Source organism: Pseudophryne corroboree, chromosome 7 (assembly GCF_028390025.1).
Source record: "Pseudophryne corroboree isolate aPseCor3 chromosome 7, aPseCor3.hap2, whole genome shotgun sequence".
Classification (NCBI taxonomy): Eukaryota; Metazoa; Chordata; class Amphibia; order Anura; family Myobatrachidae; genus Pseudophryne; species Pseudophryne corroboree.
The window spans coordinates 393,370,786-393,390,675 of NC_086450.1; the positions used below are offsets into that span (position 1 = coordinate 393,370,786).

Below are 19,890 nucleotides of genomic sequence, written 5' to 3' on the forward strand. Positions count from 1 at the left end.
GGCGTCCCGTCTCAACAAAAAGCTAAAGCGATATTGCACCAGGTCAAGGGACCCTCAGGCGGTAGCGGTAGACGCTCTGGTGACACCTTGGGTGTTCAGATCGGTCTATGTGTTTCCTCCTCTTCCTCTCATACCCAAGGTGTTGAGAATAATAAGAATAAGCAGGGTCAGAACAATCCTCATTGTTCCAGATTGGCCACGGAGGACTTGGTATCCGGAACTGCAAGAGTTGCTCACAGAAGATCCGTGGCCTCTTCCTCTAAGGAAGGACCTGCTGCAGCAGGGGCCCTGTCTGTTCCAAGACTTACCGCGGCTGCGTTTGATGGCATGGCGGTTGAACGCCGGTTCCTAGCGGAAAAAGGGATTCCGGAGGAGGTCATTCCTACCCTGATCAAGGCTAGGAAAGACGTGACGTCGAAACATTATCACCGTATATGGCGAAAATGTTTCTTGGTGTGAGGCCAGAGCTGCTCCTACGGAGGAGTTCCAGTTGGGCCGTCTGCTTCACTTCCTTCAAACGGGAGTGAATTTGGGCCTAAAATTATGGTCCATAAAGGTTCAAATTTCGGCCTTATCCATTTTCTTTCAAAGAGTATTGGCTTCTCTTCCTGAAGTACAGACTTTTGGGGGTAATTCCAAGTCGATCGCAGCACGATTTTTGATAGCAACTGGGCAAAACCATGTGCACTGCAGGGGAGGCAGATATAACATGTGCAGAGAGAGTTAGATTTGGGTGTGGTGTGTCCAATCTGCAATCTAATTTGCAGTGTAAAAATAAAGCAGCCAGTATTTACCCTGCACAGAAACAATATAACCCACCCAAATCTAACTCTTTCTGCACATGTTATTTCTGCCTCCCCTGCAGTGCACATGGTTTTGCCCAGTTGCTATCAAAAATCCTGCTGCGATCAACTTGGAATTACCCCCTTTGTGAAGGGCGTGCTGCTTATTCAGCCTCCCTTTGTACCTCCGGTGGCGCCTTGGGACCTAAACGTGGTATTAAGTTTCCTCAAGTCACCTTGGTTTGAACCACTCAAAACAGTGGAGTTGAAATACCTCACTTGGAAAGTGGTCATGTTGTTGGCCTTAGCTTCTGCAAGGCGGGTTTCGGAATTGGCGGCTTTATCATATAAAAGCCCATACCTGATTTTTCACGTGGATAGGGCAGAGTTGAGGACTCGTCCTCAATTTCTGCCCAAGGTGGTCTCATCTGTTCATATGAACCAACCTATTGTCGTGCCTGTGGCTACACGGGATTTGGAGGATTCAGAGTCCCTGGATGTGGTCCGGGCTTTGAAGATTTATGTGACCAGAACAGCTAGGATCAGGAAGACCGAAGCTCTGTTTGTTCTGTATGCGGCCATCAAGGTTGGCGCTCCTGCTTCAAAGCAGACTATTGCTCGCTGGATCTGTAACACGATTCAGCAGGCGCATTCTTCGGCAGGATTGCCATTGCCTAAATCGGTTAAGGCCCATTCCACTAGGAAGGTGGGCTCCTCTTGGGCGGCTGCCCGGGGGGTCTCGGCACTACAACTGTGCCGAGCGGCTACTTGGTCGGGGTCAAACACCTTTGCAAATTTCTATAAGTTTGATACCCTGGCTGAGGAGGACCTCCTGTTTGCTCAATCGGTGCTGCAGAGTCATCCGCACTCTCCCGCCCGTTTGGGAGCTTTGGTATAATCCCCATGGTCCTTACGGAGTCCCCAGCATCCTCTAGGACGTTAGAGAAAATAAGATTTTACTTACCGGTAAATCTATTTCTCGTAGTCCGTAGAGGATGCTGGGCGCCCGTCCCAAGTGCGGACTTCTTCTGCAAGACTTGTATATAGTTATTGCTTACATAAGGGTTATGTTATAGTTGATCGGGTTTGAACCGAGACTATGTTATTGTTCATACTGTTAACTGGGTAGTTTATCACAAGTTATACGGTGTGATTGGTGTGGCTGGTATGAATCTTGCCCTTAGATTTACAAAAATCCTTTCCTCGTACTGTTCATCTCCTCTGGGCACAGTTTCTCTAACTGAGGTCTGGAGGAGGGACATAGAGGGAGGAGCCAGTGCACACCCAGAATCCAAAGCTTTCTTAAAGTGCCCTATCTCCTGCGGAGCCCGTCTATTCCCCATGGTCCTTACGGAGTCCCCAGCATCCTCTACGGACTACGAGAAATAGATTTACCGGTAAGTCAAATCTTATTTTTTATATATATATATATATATATATATATATATATATATATATATAATAATTTTTTTTTTTTAAAGAATTGTTATCATAGGTTTGTTTCAGAGCTGCATTCCCCATAAGGCAGTGCAGCATCAGTAACTGTTGTCCTATAAGTGGCGATCAGCTTTATTGTGCCAAATGGGGTACATCATTACATTAAAGTGTTTTTTTGTACTAACCGTTTCTGTTTTGCTTGTTAGCTAGTCCTTAATGGCTTCTGAAACTCTCATACACTTTTTTTGTTTTCCCTTCATCAGTTTAGAGTGAAGGGATATGGCAGAGAATGTTCAGCACATAAAGTAGAGACCACTTTGTAACCTACTTCTTGATAATGGCTATTTAGTGCCCACACTGTGACAGAACTTGTAATTGTCGATTGGGTGCCTCATTTATTTTGTTAAACTATAAACTAAACTGGTTCTCAGCATAAATACTTGTGTGTATATATACAGTATAGGTATTTTTTTTCTCACTGAAATGTTTTTATTTCCCATGCTGTAGTCTGTTAATAACGCCCTTGATAGTTTAAATGCAATTATTTGCTGTTTATATGACCATAGACCAGAGTTTCCTAAATTCTGCTATTACAGTCAAGGTTTTAAGGATATTCATGCTTGAGCCCAGGTGACTCAATTTGATTAAACAATCTGGGGTAAATTTACTAAAGCTTCTAAAACGGAGAACTGGTGATGTTGCCCGTAGCAACCAATCAGATGCTGCCTATCATTTTCTAAAAAGGCAGTAGAGAAATGATATACAGCATCTGATTGGTTGCTATGGGCAACATCACCAATTCTTTGTTTTAGAAGCTTTAGTAACATACCCTCCAAAATGACTCATTCCATTAGGTACAAAATGTTCTGTTCCTGGACTTCCTTTCCAGTGGCGGCACTAAAGGTGGGGCTGCAGCATAGTCCAAAAATCAGATCGGGGAGCCACCCCAAACTGCCAAATATTGACTTATTGACAGTTGGAGTGACTCCCCTATTTGCATTTTGGACTGTGCTACAGCCCCACCTCTGCAACTGCCACTGGCAAGGAAATCCAGGAACAGAACATTTTGTACCTAATGGAATGGGTCATGTTGGAGGATATGTAGTAACATGGATATCATTAAAACCTGGACTGGAATGACAGAGTTTGGTGGAAACTGGCATAGACCTATAAGAAGAATCCATATGTTTATTATAACATTTTTCTAATGTGCTATTTTTGATCTTCTATTTCTGCAGTGTGTGTTTCCTTGGCGTCCTGGCTCTCATCATAAGCTGGGCATCCATGGGCCTGGAGCTAGCAGTGTCCGTGGTAAGTAGAACCATCTCCCACACGTACCTACACGCCTTGGCTTTATAATAACTGTTCCTCCAGCTATCAGAATGATTATTTCCTCTCAGACAGACATCACCCTGTCTGAGAACATTAAACTGAAATGTTAGCGGAAAGTGTCTGAGGCCTGCACCGACTAGCCCAGCACAGAACATGAATAGCGCAATCACAGATTTCTACAGCTTTAGGTTCTAGTAAGCATAAGGAATAATATCTTACAGGCTTAATTACAGCTTATGATTGCTTGTCCTACTCAAGCATCCAATAATGTTACAGTAAACATCTCCTGGCATACGTAGTATTGCCATGATAGGGCAGGGAATGTTTTCTGCAAACGTCCAGATTGCCATTGCATGTTCAGCAGAGAGGAACAAAGAGATGTTTGGAAATAATAAGATTTTACTTACCGGTAAATCTATTTCTCGTAGTCCGTAGTGGATGCTGGGGACTCCGTAAGGACCATGGGGAATAGACGGGCTCCGCAGGAGACAGGGCACCCCAAGAAAGAATTTGGATACTGGTGTGCTCTGGCTCCTCCCTCTATGTCCCTCCTCCAGACCCCAGTCAGAGAAACTGTGCCCGGAAGAGCTGACAGTACAAGGAAAGGATTTTGGAATCCAGGGCAAGACTCATACCAGTCACACCAATCACACCGTATAACTCGTGATAAACTTACCCAGTTAACAGTATGAACAACAACAGAGCATCAGATCAACCCTGATGCAACCAACATAACCCTTATTTAAGCAATAACTATATATAAGTATTGCAGAAGAAGTCCGCACTTGGGACGGGCGCCCAGCATCCACTACGGACTACGAGAAATAGATTTACCGGTAAGTAAAATCTTATTTTCTCTAACGTCCTAGTGGATGCTGGGGACTCCGTAAGGACCATGGGGATTATACCAAAGCTCCCAAACGGGCGGGAGAGTGCGGATGACTCTGCAGCACCGAATGAGCAAACACAAGGTCCTCCTCAGCCAGGGTATCAAACTTGTAGAACTTTGCAAAGGTGATTGAACCTGACCAAGTAGCCGCTCGGCAAAGCTGTAATGCCGAGACCCCTCGGGCAGCCGCCCAAGAAGAGCCCACCTTCCTTGTGGAATGGGCCTTAACTGATCTAGGCAGCGGCAACCCAGCCGCAGAATGAGCCCGCTGAATCGTGTTACAGATCCAGCGAGCAATAGTTTGCTTTGAATCAGGCGCCCCAAGCTTGTTGGAAGCATACAGGATAAACAAAGATTCTGTTTTCCTGACCCTAGCCATTCTGGCTACATAAACCTTCAAAGCCCTGACCACATCTAGTAACTCGGAATCCTCCAAGTCACGAGTAGCCACAGGCACCACAATAGGTTGGTTCATATGAAAGGATGACACCACTTTTGGCAGAAATTGTGGACGGGTCCGCAATTCTGCCCTGTCCATATGGAAAACCAGATAGGTGCTTTTATGTGACAAAGCCGCTAATCCTGACACACGCCTAGCTGAAGCCAAGGCTAATAGCATGACCACCTTCCACGTGAGAAATTTTAACTCCACGGTTTTGAGTGGCTCAAACCAGTGTGACTTCAGGAAACTCAACACCACGTTAAGATCCCAAGGTGCCACTGGAGGCACAAAAGGGGGATGAATATGCAGCACTCCCTTTACAAACGTCTGGACTTCAGGAAGAGAAGCCAGGTCTTTTTGAAAGAAAATGGATAGAGCCGAAATCTGGACCTTAATGGAACCCAATTTCAGGCCCAAAGTCACTCCCGACTGTAGGAAGTGAAGGAAACGGCCCAGCTGGAATTCCTCCGTAGGGGCATTCCTGGCCTCACACCAAGCAACATATTTTCGCCATATACGGTGATAATGGTTAGCCGTCTCGTCCTTCCTAGCCTTTCTCAGCGTAGGAATAACCTCATCCGGAATGCCTTTTTCTGCTAGGATCCGGCGTTCAACCGCCATGCCGTCAAACGCAGCCGCGGTAAGTCTTGGAACAGACAGGGCCCCTGTTGCAACAAGTCCTGTCTTAGAGGCAGAGGCCATGGGTCCTCTGTGCGCATTTCTTGCAGATCCGGATACCAAGTCCTTCTTGGCCAATCCGGAACAATGAGTATTGTTCTCACTCTTCTTTTTCTTATGATTCTCAGCACCTTGGGTATGAGAGGAAGAGGAGGAAATACATAAATCGACTGGAACACCCACGGTGTCTCTAGTGCGTCTACAGCTATCGCCTGAGGGTCTCTTGACCTGGCGCAATATCTCTGTAGCTTTTTGTTGAGGCGGGATGCCATCATGTCCACCTGTGGCAGTTCCCACCGCCTTGCAATCTGCGTGAAGACTTCTTGATGAAGTCCCCACTCTCCCGGGTGGAGGTCGTGCCTGCTGAAGAAGTCTGCTTCCCAGTTGTCCACTCCCGGAATGAACACTGCTGACAGTGCTCTTACGTGATTCTCCTCCCGGCGAAGAATTCTGGTGGCTTGTACCATCGCCACCCTGCTCCTTGTGCCGCCTTGGCGGTTTACATGAGCCACTGCGGTGATATTGTCTGACTGAATCTGAACCGGTTGGTCGCGAAGCAGGGACTCCGCTTGACGTAGGGCGTTGTATATGGCCCTTAGTTCCAGGATGTTGATGTGAAGGCAAGTCTCCTGACTTGACCACAGCCCTTGGAAATTTCTTCCCTATGTGACTGCCCCCCACCCTCGGAGGCTTGCATCCGTGGTCACCAGGACCCAGTTCTGAATGCCGAATCTGCGACCTTCGAGAAGGTGAGCACTCTGCAGCCACCACAGGAGAGACACCCTGGCCCTGGGGGATAGGGTGATTAACCGATGCATCTGAAGATGTGATCCGGACCACTTGTCCAGTAAGTCCCATTGGATGGTCCTCGCATGGAACCTGCCGAAGGGAATGGCCTCGTATGATGCCACCATCCTTCCCAGGACTCGAGTGCAGTGATGCACTGACACCTGTTTTGGTTTTAATAGATTCTTGACCAGTGTCACGAGCTCCTGAGCTCTCTATCGGGAGATAAACCCTTTTCTGGTCTGTGTCTAGGATCATGCCTAGGAGAGGCAGATGAGCTGTAGGAACCAACTGCGACTTTGGAATATATAGAATCCAGCCGTGTTGCCGTTACACTTCCAGAGAAAGTGATACGCTGTTCAGCCACTGCTCTCTTGATCTCGCTTTTATGAGGAGACCGTCCAAGTACGTGATAATAGTGACACCTTGCTTCCGCAGGAGCACCATCATTTCCGCCATTACCTTGGTGAACATTCTCGGGGCCATGGAGAGACCAAACGGCAACGTCTGAAATTGGTAATGACAATCCCGTACCGCAATTCTGAGGTACGCCTGATGAGGTGGATAAATGGGGACATGAAGGTATGCATCCTTTATGTCCCGAGTCACCATAAAATCTCCCCCTTTCAGGCTTGCAATGACCGCTCTTAGCGATTCCATCTTGAACTTGAACCTTTCTAGGAATATGTTCAGGGATTTTAAATTCAATATGGGTCTGACCGAACCGTCCGGTTTCGGGACTACCACATGGTCGAATAATAACCCCCTCCTTGTTGAAGGAGGGGAACCTTGACCACCAACTGTTGAAGATACAATTTGTGAATTGCAGTTACCACTGTTTCCCTCTCGTGGGGGGAAGCCGGCAGGGCCGTCGGTGAGGGGGCATCTTCTCCAAGTCCAGCTTGTATCCCTGAGACACTATCTATTGCCCGAGTGAACCCACTTGTGGCTGAACTTACGAAGGCGTGCCCCCAACGGGCCTAGCTCCGCCTGTGGAGCCCCAGCGACATGCGGTGGATTTTTGTAGAGGCCGGGGAGGACTTATGTGCCTGGGAACTAGCTGTGTTGTGCAGCTTCTTTCCTCTGCCCCCGCCTCTGGCAGGAAAGGACGCACCTCAGACTTTCTTGTTTCTTTGTTCGAAAGGCTGCATTTGAGAATGTCGTGCTTTCCTAGGCTGTGCAGGAATATAAGGCAAAATATCAGAATTACCAGCTATAGCTGTGGAGACCAGGTCCGAGAACCCTTCTCCACACAATCCTCAGCCTTCCATATGCCTCTTAAGTCGGCATCATCTGTCCATTGCATATTCTACAGGACACGTCAAGCAGAAATCGACATAGCTTTGACTCTAGGACCCAGTATACTCATGTCTCTTTGGGCATGTTTTATATATACATATCTCTTAAGACAGCTTCTTTAATATATATATATATATATATATATATATATCTATATATACACATATATACACATATATATATATATCTATATATACACATACATATATATATATATATATATATATATATCTACATACTAGGCTCTCAATCTCTGCTGATAAGGTACCTGTCCACGCTGCCACAGCGCTATAAACCCATGCCGACACAATCGCCGGTCTGAGTAGTGTACCAGAATGTGCACGCTATCTGCAGGATCCCTGAGAATAGCTGTTAAGTCAGGGCTACCTTTTGGGCAAACAGGACACCCTAGGGGATGATTCCCATCCTATCCTGGCCCTAGTAGGGAAAGGATACTGCCTGAGAATTCTTTGTGGGAAACTACAGTCTCTTGTCTGGAGATTCCCGCTCTTTTTCATCATGAGTGGAGGGAAATTTACCTCGGCTTTCTTCCCCTTAAACATGTGTACCCTTGTGTCAGGGACAGATGAGTCATCAGTGATATGCAAATCATCTTATATTACAATAATCATATATTGAATACTTTTCTGCCATTTTGGCTGTAACTTTGCATTATCATAGTCGACACTGGAGTCAACCTCCGTGTCGATATCAGTGTTTATTATTTTGGATAGTGAGCATTGAGAAACTCTGAAGGTCTCTGCGACATAGGGACAGACATGGGTAGATTTCCTGTCTGTTCTCTAATCTTTTGTGCAATAAATTCACCTCAGCACTTACACATATCCAAACAGGTGTCGGCGTTGTCGACGGAGACACCCTCTCACACACATATTTGCCCTATCTCCTGCTTAGGGGAGCCTTTTACCTCAGACATGTCGACACACACGTACCGACACACCACACACACAGGGGATGCTCTATTTGAAGACCGTTCCCCCACAAGGCCCTTTGGAGAGACAGAGAGAGAGTATGCCAGCACACACCCCAGCGCTATATGTCCCAGGAATCACACAGTAACTTAGTGTTAACCCAGTAGCTGCTGTATATACTGTTTTTGCGCCAAATTTATGTGCCCCCCCTCTCTTTTTACCCTCTTCTACCGTGATTCTGCAGGGGAGAGCCTGGGGAGCTTCCTCTCAGCGGAGCTGTGGAGAGAAAATGGCGCTGGAGAGTGCTGAGGAAGAAGCCCCACCCCCTCAGCGGTGGGCTTCTGTCCCGCGTTTTTGTGTAAAAATATGGCGGGGGCCCATGCATATATACAGTGCCCAACTGTATATATGCCCACTTTTGCCAAGAGGTCTGTAATTGCTGCCCAGGGCGCCCCCCCCCCTGCGCCCTGCACCCTACAGTGACCGGAGTATGTGGGTTTAGTGTGGGAGCAATGGCGCACAGCTGCAGTGCTGTGCGCTACCTCATATGAAGACTGGAGTCTTCTGCCGCCGATTTCGAAGTCTTCTTGCTTCTGTCACCGGCTTCTGTCTTCCGGCTCTGCGAGGGGGACGGCGGTGCGGCTCCGGTATCGGACGACCAAGGGTGCGATCCTGTGTACGATCCCTCTGGAGTTAATGGTGTCCTGTAGCCTAAGAAGCAGGACCTATCTTTAGTGAGTAGGGCTGCTTCTCTCCCCTCAGTCCCACGTAGCAGAGAGTCTGTTGCCAGCAGATCTCTCTGAAAATAAAAAAACCTAACAAAATACTTTCTTTTTAGCAAGCTCAGGAGAGCGCACTAAGTAGCACCCAGCTCGTCCGGGCACAGATTCTAACTGGGGTCTGGAGGAGGGACATAGAGGGAGGAGCCAGAGCACACCAGTATCCAAATTCTTTCTTGGGGTGTCCTGTCTCCTGCGGAGCCCGTCTATTCTCCATGGTCCTTACGGAGTCCCCAGCATCCACTAGGACGTTAGAGAAAATTTTATATTTTTCCATACTTTTCCTCTAAGTTAACCACAGTCCTCAAGACGCACTAACAGCCCAGGGTTTAAGGATAGACATACTTGAGCACAGGTGATTTAATTTGTACCTCGGTTATTTTGATTAAACCAACACTCAAACCTGGACTGTTACTGTGCCGTGGTTGGGAAACACTGCTCTCGAAGTCTTGTCATATTTATTTGAGCTTTCCTCTTAAGAGGGGAAAAAAAATATATATCAGTGCATGGGCGGGATGTACAAAGGTCAGAAATGCGGGCAAAACTCTGAAAATGCAGTTTTCTGATGTTTGGCCGAGTTCCCATATGTACCAATCTCCGGAATGCGATACAGTCCAGAGCTTGGACTTGTTGGGTAACACCATCTTTACATGGCGTTACCCAATAGAAGCCTACGAGCTTCTCTTCGCATTTCCCTCTGAGCTGTATTTCATGTCTGTATTTGTGCACAGTGATACCACCTGTTGCAATAGAAATGTAATTTCTCTTATAATGTACCTGTTTTATGAGGTCACCCGTATAGGAAATTTAAGAGGGCAAACCCAGCACATATTTTTCTCTTACGTCCTAGAGGATGCTGGGGACTCCGTAAGGACCATGGGGTATAGACGGGCTCCGCAGGAGACATGGGCACTTTAAGACCTTTAATGGGCGTGAACTGGCTCCTCCCTCTTTGCCCCTCCTCCAGACTCCAGTTAGATCCTGTGCCCAGAGGAGACTGGTCACACACTAGGGGAGCTCTACCGAGTTTCTCTAGAAAATAGACTTTGTTAGGTTTTTTATGTTCAGGGAGCACTGCTGTCAACAGACTCCCTGCTTCGTGGGACTGAGGGGAGAGAAGCAGACCCACTTTCCTGGACTTATGGGCTCTGCTTCTTAGGCTACTGGACACCATTATCTCCAGAGGGTCTGAACACTGGTGTCGTCTAGCTGTTCATTCCCGGAGCCGCGCCGCTGTCCTCCTCACAGAGCCGGAAGATAGAAGCCGGGTGAGTATAGGAAGAAAGAAGACTTCACAGGCGGCAGAAGACATCAGAGCATTGGAAGGTACCGCACAGCGGTCGCGCTGCGTGCCTTTGCTCCCGCACACACACACGAGGCACTGCAAAGGTGCAGGGCGCAGGGGGGGGACGCCCTGGGCAGCAAAGATTACCTCATAAAAACGACTGGCAAGCTATATACACTGCATTGCAGGGTATTTAAAACCCCCGTCAGTTTAAATATTAGCGGGACCGAAGCCCGCCGTCGAGGGGGCGGGGCTTCGTCCCTCAGCTCTACCCAGCGCCATTTTCTCCACAGCTTGGCTGCAGAGACGCTGCTCCCGAACCCTGCCCTGATATCTACAAGTAACAGGGTGCAAAACGAGGGGGGGGGGGGGGGGGGGCGCAATATTTGGTGCTGATTTGATATATATATTATATATAAAACACGCTATACAGGTCTGGGGTATTGTTATATTTCAGACTGTGGCGGCGTTGGGTATGAGCTGGCTAACTTCCTCTCTGTCTCTCCAAAGGACCTCCTTGTGGGTCTGTCCCCTATAGTTCAGTGTGTGTGGGGGTGTCAGTACCTGTGTGTCGACATGTCTGAGGCGGAAGGCTATTCGAGGGAGGAAGAGGAGCAAAATGTGATAGTGACTGCGTCGGCACCGCCGAATGCTGGTTGGGTAGACATGTTTTGAATGCAAGTGTGGCTTTATTGCATAAAAGATTGGACAAAGCTGAGTCTCAGAACCAAGCATGGAGTCAATCCATGGATATTGCTGTGTCTCAGAACCCATCAGGGTCACAGAAACGTCCCTTTACCCAGATAGCAGACACTGATACCGACACGGATTCCGACTCCAGTGTCGACTATGATGAGGCGAGATTACACCCACGGGTGGCCAAGAGTATTCAGTACATGATTGTAGCAATAAGGGATATATTACATATCACAGAGGACCCTTCTGTCCCTGACACAAGGGTCTGTATGTTTAAAGAGAAGAAACGTGAAGTAACGTTTCCCCCATCTCATGAACTGAACACTCTATTTGAAAAGGCTTGGGAAACTCCAGACAAGAGGCTGCAGGTTCCCAAGAGAATTATTTTGGCGTATCCTTTCCCCTCACAGGACAGGTTACGGTGGGAATCCTCTCCCTCGGTGGATAAAGCCTTGACGCGGTTATCCAAAAAAGTGGCCCTACCGTCCCTGGACACGGCGACACTAAAGGATCCTGCGGACCGCAAGCAGGAAACAACTTTAAAATCAATTTATGCGACTACGGGAGCCATCCTCAGACCGGCAGTTGCGTCGGCATGGGTGAGTAGCGCTATTGCAGCTTGGGCAGATAACTTGTCATCTGACATGGACACCCTCGACAGGGATACTGTTCTGTTAACTTTGGGTCACATCAAAGACGCAGCGTTATACCTAAGGGAGGCTGCGAGGGATATTGGCCTCTTGGGATCAAGGGCCAATGCCATGGCAATTTCAGCTAGGAGGTCGCTGTGGACCCGTCAATGACTGGTGATGCTGACTCCAAGAGACTTATGGAGGCTCTGCCTTACAAAGGTGAAGTGTTGTTTGGGGATGGCCTCGCGGACCTGGTTTCCACAGCTACCGTGGGTAAGTCTTCTTTTTTGCCTTTTGTTCCCCCACAGCAAAAGAAAACGCCTCAGTACCAGATGCAGTCCTTTCGGTCTCATAAATTCAGAAAGGGGCGTGGATCGTCTTTCCTCGTCAGAGATAGAGGAAGAGGGAAAAGAACACCAGCTACGGCTAGTTCCCAGGAGCAAAAGTTCTCTCCGGCTTCTGCCAAATCCATCGCATGACGCTGGGGCTCCCCTGCGGGAGTCCGCACTGGTGGGGGCACGTCTTCGGCTCTTCAGCCAGGTCTGGGTTCAGTCGGACCTGGATCCTTGGGTGCTAGGGATTGTGACCCAAGGGTACAAACTGGAGTTCGAGGACGTGCCTCCACACCGATTTTTCAAATCGGCCTTACCAGCTTCTCTCCCAGAGAGAACAATAGTTGCAGCAGCAATATAAAAGCTGTGTCAACAGCAAGTGATTATCATGGTTCCTCGGTTACAATAGGGGAAGGGGTTTTATTCAACTCTATTCGTGGTTCCGAAGCCGGACGGCTCGGTCAGACCGATTCTAAACCTAAAATCCCTAAACCTGTATTTGAGGAGATTCAAATTCAAGATGGAATCTCTCCGAGCGGTGATCTCCAGTCTGGACGGGGGAAGTTTATGGTCTCACTGGACATAAAGGATGCATGCCTTCATGTCCCCATATACCCTCCTCATCAGGCGTTCCTGAGATTCGCTGTGCAGGATTGTCATTACCAATTTCAGACGTTGCCGTTTGGGCTTTCCATGGCCCTGAGGATTTTCACTAAGGTAATGGCAGAAATGATGGTGCTCCTGCGCAAGCAGGGGGTCACAATTATCCCGTACTTGGACGATCTCCTGATAAAAGCGAGATCAAGAGAACAATTACTGAAAAATGTGGAGCGCTGGCTTCTAAATTTGCAAAAGTCGCAGTTGGTTCCGACAACTCGGCTGTCGTTCCTGGGCACGATTCTGGATACAGAAAGACAGAGGGTTTTTCTTCCAGTGGAAAAAGCTCAGGAAATCCAGAACATGGTCAAAGCTCTGCTAAAACCAAAAAGAGTATCGATTCATCAATGTACTCGAGTGTTGGGAAAGATGGTGGCGGCCTACGAGGCCCTTCCGTTTGCCAGGTTTCATGCAAGAGCTTTTCAGTGGGACCTACTGAACAAGTGGTCAGGGTCCCATCTCCAAATGCATCGGTTGATATGCCTGTCTCCCAGGGCCAGGATCTCTCTCCTGTGGTGGCTCCAGGGGGCTCACCTTCTAGAGGGTCGCAGGTTCGGAATTCAGGATTGGGTTCTCGTGACCACGGACGCGAGCCTCCGAGGATGGGGAGCGGTCACACAGGGAATAAACTTTCAGGGAATATGGTCAAGCCAGGAGGCTTGTCTGCACATAAATGTGCTGGAATTAAGGGCCATATACAACGGCCTGAGGCAGGCGGAGCACCTTCTTCGCAACCTACCGGTTCTGATCCAGTCAGACAATGTCACAGCCATGGCGCATGTAAACCGACAAGGCGGAACAAGGAGCAGAGCAGTAATGGCAGAGGCCACCAGGATTCTTCGTTGGGCGGAAAATCACGTGAGTGCCCTGTCAGCAGTATTCATTCCGGGAGTGGACAACTGGGAAGCAGACTTCCTCAGCAGACACGATCTCCATCCAGGAGAGTGGTGACTTCATCAAGAGGTCTTTGCAGAAGTGACAAGTTGCTGGGGACTCCCTCAAATAGACATGATGGCGTCACGCCTCAACAAGAAGCTTCGGACGTATTGTTTAAGGTCAAGGGACCCTCAGGCGATAACGGTGGACGCGCTGGTAACACCATGGGTGTATCAGGCGGTGTATGTGTTCCTTCCACTTCCACTCATCTCAAAAATATTGAGAATCATAAGAAGAACAAAGGTTCAGACGATACTCATTGTTCCAGATTGGCCTCGAAGGGCCTGGTATCCAGATCTTCAGGAAATGCTCACGGAAGATCCTTGGCCTCTTCCTCTCAGAGAGGACCTGTTACAACAGGGGCCGTGTGTGTTCCAGGGCTTACCGCGATTACGTTTGACGGCATGGCGGTTGAACACCAGATCCTAGCTAGGAAAAGTATTCCAGGGTAAGTCATCCCTATTCTACTTAAAGCTAGGAAGGAGGTAACGGCGAAGCACTATCACCGTATCTGGAGGAAGTATGTGTCTTGGTGTGAATCCAAGAATGCTCCTACGGAGGATTTCCAGCTGGGTCGTTTTCTCCATTTTCTAGACAGGAGTGGATATGGGCCTGAAGTTGGGCTCCATTAAGGTGCAGATTTCGTCCTTATCAATATTCTTTCAGAAGGAATTGGCTTCTCTTCCAGAAGTGCAGACTTTTGTGAAGGGAGTACTACACATCCAACCTCCTTTTGTACCCCCAGTGGCACCGTGGGACCTTAACGTGGTGTTACAGTTCCTTAAATCACATTGGTTTGAACCTCTTCAAACTGTTGACTTGAAATTTCTCACTTGGAAAGTGGTCATGTTATTGGCCTTGGCTTCGGCAAGGCGGGTGTCAGAATTGGCGGCTTTGTCTCACAAGAGCCCCTATCTGATGTTCCATGTAGATAGAGCGGAATTGAGAACTCGTCCTCAATTTCTACCCAAGTTGGTTTCGTTGTTTTACATGAACCAACCTATTGTGGTGCCGGTGGCTACGGATGTCTTGGAGGATTCCAAGTCCCTTGATGTGGTCAGAGCTTTAAAAATCTATGTAGCCAGAACTGCTCGTATTAGGAAAACAGTTTGTCCTGTATGCGGCCAACAAGATTGGCGCGCCTGCTTCCAAGCAGACTATTGCACGCTGGATCTGTAACACGATTCAGCAGGCTCATTCTACGGCTGGATTGCCATTACCAAAATCAGTAAAGGCCCATTACACTAGGAAGGTGGGTTCTTCTTGGGCGGCTGCCCGTGGTGTCTCGGCGTTACAGCTTTGCTGAGCAGCTACTTGGTCGGGTTCAAACACTTTTGCAAAATTCTCTAAGTTTGATACCCTAGCTGATGAGGACCTCATGTTTGCTCAGTCGGTGCTGCAGAGTCATCCGCACTCTCCCGCCCGGTCTGGAGCTTTGGTATAAACCCCATGGTCCTTATGGAGTCCCCAGCATCCTCTAGGACGTAAGAGAAAATAAGATTTTAAACCTACCAGTAAAATTTTTTCTCCTAGTTCGTAGAGGATGCTGGGCGCCCGTCCCAGTGCGGACTGAAATCTGCAATAATTGTACATAGTTATTGATAAGGTTATACACAGGTTGTGTTACTGTTGAAATCAGGCTGTTGCTGTTTTCTGTTGTTGTTCATACTGTTAACTGGTTTACTTATATACCATGTTGTACGGTGTGTTTGTGGTGTGAGCTGGTATATGTCTCACCCTTGATTAACAAAATCCTTTTCCCCCGAAATGTCCGTCTCCTCTGGGCACAGTTCCTATAACTGGAGTCTGGAGGAGGGGCATAGAGGGAGGAGCCAGTTCACGCCCATTAAAGGTCTTAAAGTGCCCATGTCTCCTGCGGAGCCCGTCTATACCCCATGGTCCTCGCGGAGTCCCCAGCATCCTCTACGGACTAGGAGAAAAAGATTTACCGGTAGGTTTAAAATCTTTTTTTCTCTTATGTCCTAGAGGATGCTGGGGACTTCAAAAGGACCATGGGGTATAGACGGGATCCGCAGGAGCTTGGGCACACTGAAAGACTTAAGACTGGGTGTGAACTGGCTCCTCCCTCTATGCCCCTCCTCCAGACCTCAGTTAGACTTTGTGCCCAGGACTGACTGGACACACACAGGGGAGCTCCCCTGAGTTTCTCTGGAAAAGACTTTTTGTTAGGTTTTTTATTTTCAGGGAGACCTGCTGGCTACAGGCTCCCTGTAGCGTGGGAGTGAGAGGGGAGAAGCAGACCTACTTCTGTGAGTTTCAAGGCTCTGCTTCTCGGCTACTGGACACCATTAGCTCCAGAGGGTTCAATCACTTGGTGCGCCTAGCTGCTTGTTCCCGGAGCCACGCCGTCACCCCCTCACAGAAGCCAGAAGTCGGGTGAGTATGTGAAGAACAGAAGACTTCAGGACGGCAGAAGACTTCAGTGACCAGGTACAGCGCAGCGGAGACGCTGCGCTCCACGCTCCCACACACATCAGGCACTCGCTGGGGGGGGGGGCGCCCTGGGCAGCAGGTCACTGGGGTCCGGAAAGAGCCGGCAGAGACATTTTCGGTGCCTCGGCACCGTTCATCAGCCCCCGCCGGCATTTTTAAATCAGGCAGCTGAAGCCCGCCGGGAAAGGGCGGAGCTTAGCGCGCGGCTCACGGCGCCATCTTCCTCTGCTCCACGCGGCAAGAAGGAGACGCTGGGCCGGACCTCCATCGCTCCCCGCAAGTAACGGGGAGATTTCTCAGGGGGGGGGGGGGGGGGGCGCAGTGTTTGGTGCATTAGTTACAAAATCTAGCAGCGCCGGAATTATATATCCCCTATAGGGATATATAGGCGCTGGGGTGTGAGCTGGCATACTCCCTCTGGGTCTCTCTCTGGGCTTCTCTGTAGGCCTGTCCCCTGGTGAGGCATTTTGTGTGTGTGTCGCAGTGTCGATCAAACGTGTCGACATGTCGGAGGCTGAATGTGATTCCCCGGAGGAGGTGGTAGGGGGTGAAGTTGTGGGTCTGGATTTGGGTCTGTCGGCGCAGCCGACACCTGATTTACTCAAGTTATTAACTACAATCAATACGAATGTAGCTTCGTTGTCTAAGAGGTTAGAGAAGTCTGAGTCACAGACGCAGGTGTGGAAAAAGTCCATAGAGGAGGCTTTATCTCAGGTACAGACCCCATCGGGCTCGCAGAAGCGGCCGTTTACTCAGGTGGCAGATACGGATACCGACTCGGACTCTGACTCTGAGGTCGATTTTTCTGAGGCGGCTTTGCATCCGCGGTTAGTAAAGAGTATTCAGTATATGATTGTGGCTATAAAGGATGTTTTACACATTTCTGATGAACCTGCGGTGCAAGAAACAAGGATTTGTTTGTTCAAAGGGAAAAAACCTGAAGTAAAATTTCCCCCCCTCATGAAATTAATACTCTTTGTGAAAAAGCTTGGGAGTCGCCGGATAAGAAATGGCAGATTCCCAAGAGGATTTACATGGCGTATCCTTTCCCCTCTGATGATAGGGAAAAATGGGAGTCGTCTCCAAATGTTGACAAAGCTTTATCTCGTTTGTCTAAGAAGGTGGCGCTTCCGTCTCCGGACACGGCAGCTCTCAAGGATCCTGCGGATCGCAAGCTGGAGACGTCTCTGAAGTCCATTTTCGCAAATACAGGCACTTTGCTCAGACCTGCAGTGGCGTCTGTGTGGGTGAATAGTGCTATTGCTAAATGGGCCGAATATTTATCCACTGACATGGATACCCTTGATAAGGATAATGTTCTTCTGACTCTTGGTTATATCAAGGATGCTGCAGATTACCTGAAGGATGCGGCGAGAGATGTCTGTCTTTTGGGATCAAGAGCCAATGCCATGTCAATATCGGCCAGGAGGGCTTTGTGGATCCATCAATGGAATGCTGATGCCGACTCCAAGAGAGCTATGGAAGCTTTACCCTTCAAAGGTAATGTCTTGTTTGGGGACGGCTTGGCAGACCTGGTCTCTACCGCGACAGCGGGTAAGTCCTCTTTTCTTCCCTATGTTCTCACGCAGCACAAAAAGGCACCACATCAGCAGATGCAGTCCTTTCGTCCTAACAAATACAGGCGTGGAAAGGGTTCGTCCTTCCTCGCTTCCACGGGTAAAGGAAGGGGTAGGAAGTTGCCTGCCGTGTCAGGCGCCCAGGACCAAAAGTCCTCCCCTGCCTCTACCAAGTCCACCGAATGACGTTGGGGCTTCCCTTGGGGAGTCCGGACTGGTGGGGGGGCCGTCTCCGAGTCTTCAGTCAGGTCTGGGTTCGTTCAGGCCTCGATCCTTGGGTCCTCGAGATTGTATCTCAAGGTTACAAGCTGGAGTTTCGGGAGGTGCCCCCCCACCGGTTTTTCGTTTCGTCCTTACCAGCGTCTCTTCCGGACAGGGAGCTGGTGTTGGCAGCGATACAAAAATTGTGTCATCAGAGGGTAAGTGTTCCAGTTCCCCTGTCACAGCGGGGGGAGGGGTTCTACTCGAGCCTATTTGTAATGCCGAAACCGGACGGTTCGGTCAGACCAATTCTGAATCTAAAATCCCTCAATCTTTACTTGAAAGTTTTCAAATTCAAGATGGAATCTCTTCGAGCTGTGATTTCCAGCCTAGAAGGGGGGGATTGTATGGCGTCAGTAGACATAAAGGATGCCTACTTACACGTCCCGATATTTCCTTCGCATCAGGCCTTCCTCAGGTTTGCGATACAGGACTCTCATTACCAATTTCAAAAGTTGCCGTTTGGCCTTTCCACGGCCCCGAGAGTGTTCACCAAGGTTATGGCGGAAATGATGGTTCTCCTTCGCAGGCAAGGGGTTTCAATTATCCCGTACTTGGACGATCTCCTGATAAAGGCGAGGTCCAGGGAACGGTTGCTAAGGAGTGTGGACTAGGTGCTGTCGGTACTTCAACAGCACGGTTGGCTGCTAAATTTACCAAAATCTCAGTTGCTTCCAACCACTCGGCTGTCCTTTCTGGGCATGGTCCTCGACACAGAATTACAGAGAGTTTTTCTTCCTCAAGAGAAGGCTCTAGAACTGCAGTTGTTGGTCAGGGAACTTCTGAAGCCGAAGACTGTGTCCATCCATCAATGTACACGAGTGCTGGGGAAGATGGTGGCGACGTACGAAGCCATTCCGTTCGGCAGGTTTCATGCCCGGGTTTTCCAGTGGGATTTGCTGAGCAAATGGTCCGGGTCTCACCTGCACATGCACCGGAAGATAAGTCTATCTCCCAGGGCCAGGATTTCCCTCCTGTGGTGGCTACAAGGGCCTCACCTTCTAGGCGGCCGCCGGTTCGGTATCCTGGATTGGGTACTTCTGACAACAGATGCGAGTCTCCGGGGCTGGGGTGCAGTCACCCAAGGCAGGAACTTCCAAGGGAGATGGTCGTTCCAGGAAGCGGGTCTCCACATAAATGTTCTCGAGTTAAAAGCCATTTACAACGGCCTGCTACAGGCAAGAAGCCTTCTTCAGGGTCGACCTGTCCTGGTACAGTCAGACAACATCACAGCGGTGGCACATATCAACCGTCAAGGCGCCACAAGGAGCAGAGCGGCAATGGAGGAGACCACAAGAATCCTTCGCTGGGCGGAACAACACCTGAGCGCCCTGTCAGCAGTCTTCCTTCCGGGAGTGGACAACTGGGAAGCAGACTTCCTCAGCAGACACGATCTCCATCCGGGAGAGTGGGCTCTTCATCAAGAGGTGTTTGCAGACGTGACAAAGCGTTGGGAACTCACTCTGATAGACATGATGGCGTCTCGTCTCAACAAGAAGCTTCCGAGGTATTGTTCCAGGTCAAGAGACCCCCAAGCCAGTGCGGTGGACGCCCTGGTGTCTCCGTGGGTATTCAAGTCAGTGTATGTGTTCCCTCCCCTTCCTCTTATTCCAAAGGTGCTGGGGATCATTCGGCGAACAAGGGTTCAGGCGATTCTCGTAGTTCCAGATTGGCCAAGAAGGGCCTGGTATCCGGACCTTCAGG

The 19,890-nt window shown here is 49.1% G+C and overlaps 1 protein-coding gene across 3 annotated transcripts in view; it reads left to right on the forward strand.

Annotated features, from left to right (window-relative positions):
• The window catches only part of TTYH3 (tweety family member 3), a 249,378-nt gene that overhangs the window by 172,958 nt on the left and 56,530 nt on the right, over positions 1–19,890 (forward strand). For all 3 annotated transcript variants that reach the window (XM_063934627.1, XM_063934629.1, XM_063934628.1), the window contains exon 6: positions 3,458–3,530. In XM_063934627.1, coding sequence (XP_063790697.1) covers positions 3,458–3,530 — 73 coding nt within the window. The remainder of the gene's footprint in view (positions 1–3,457; positions 3,531–19,890) is intronic.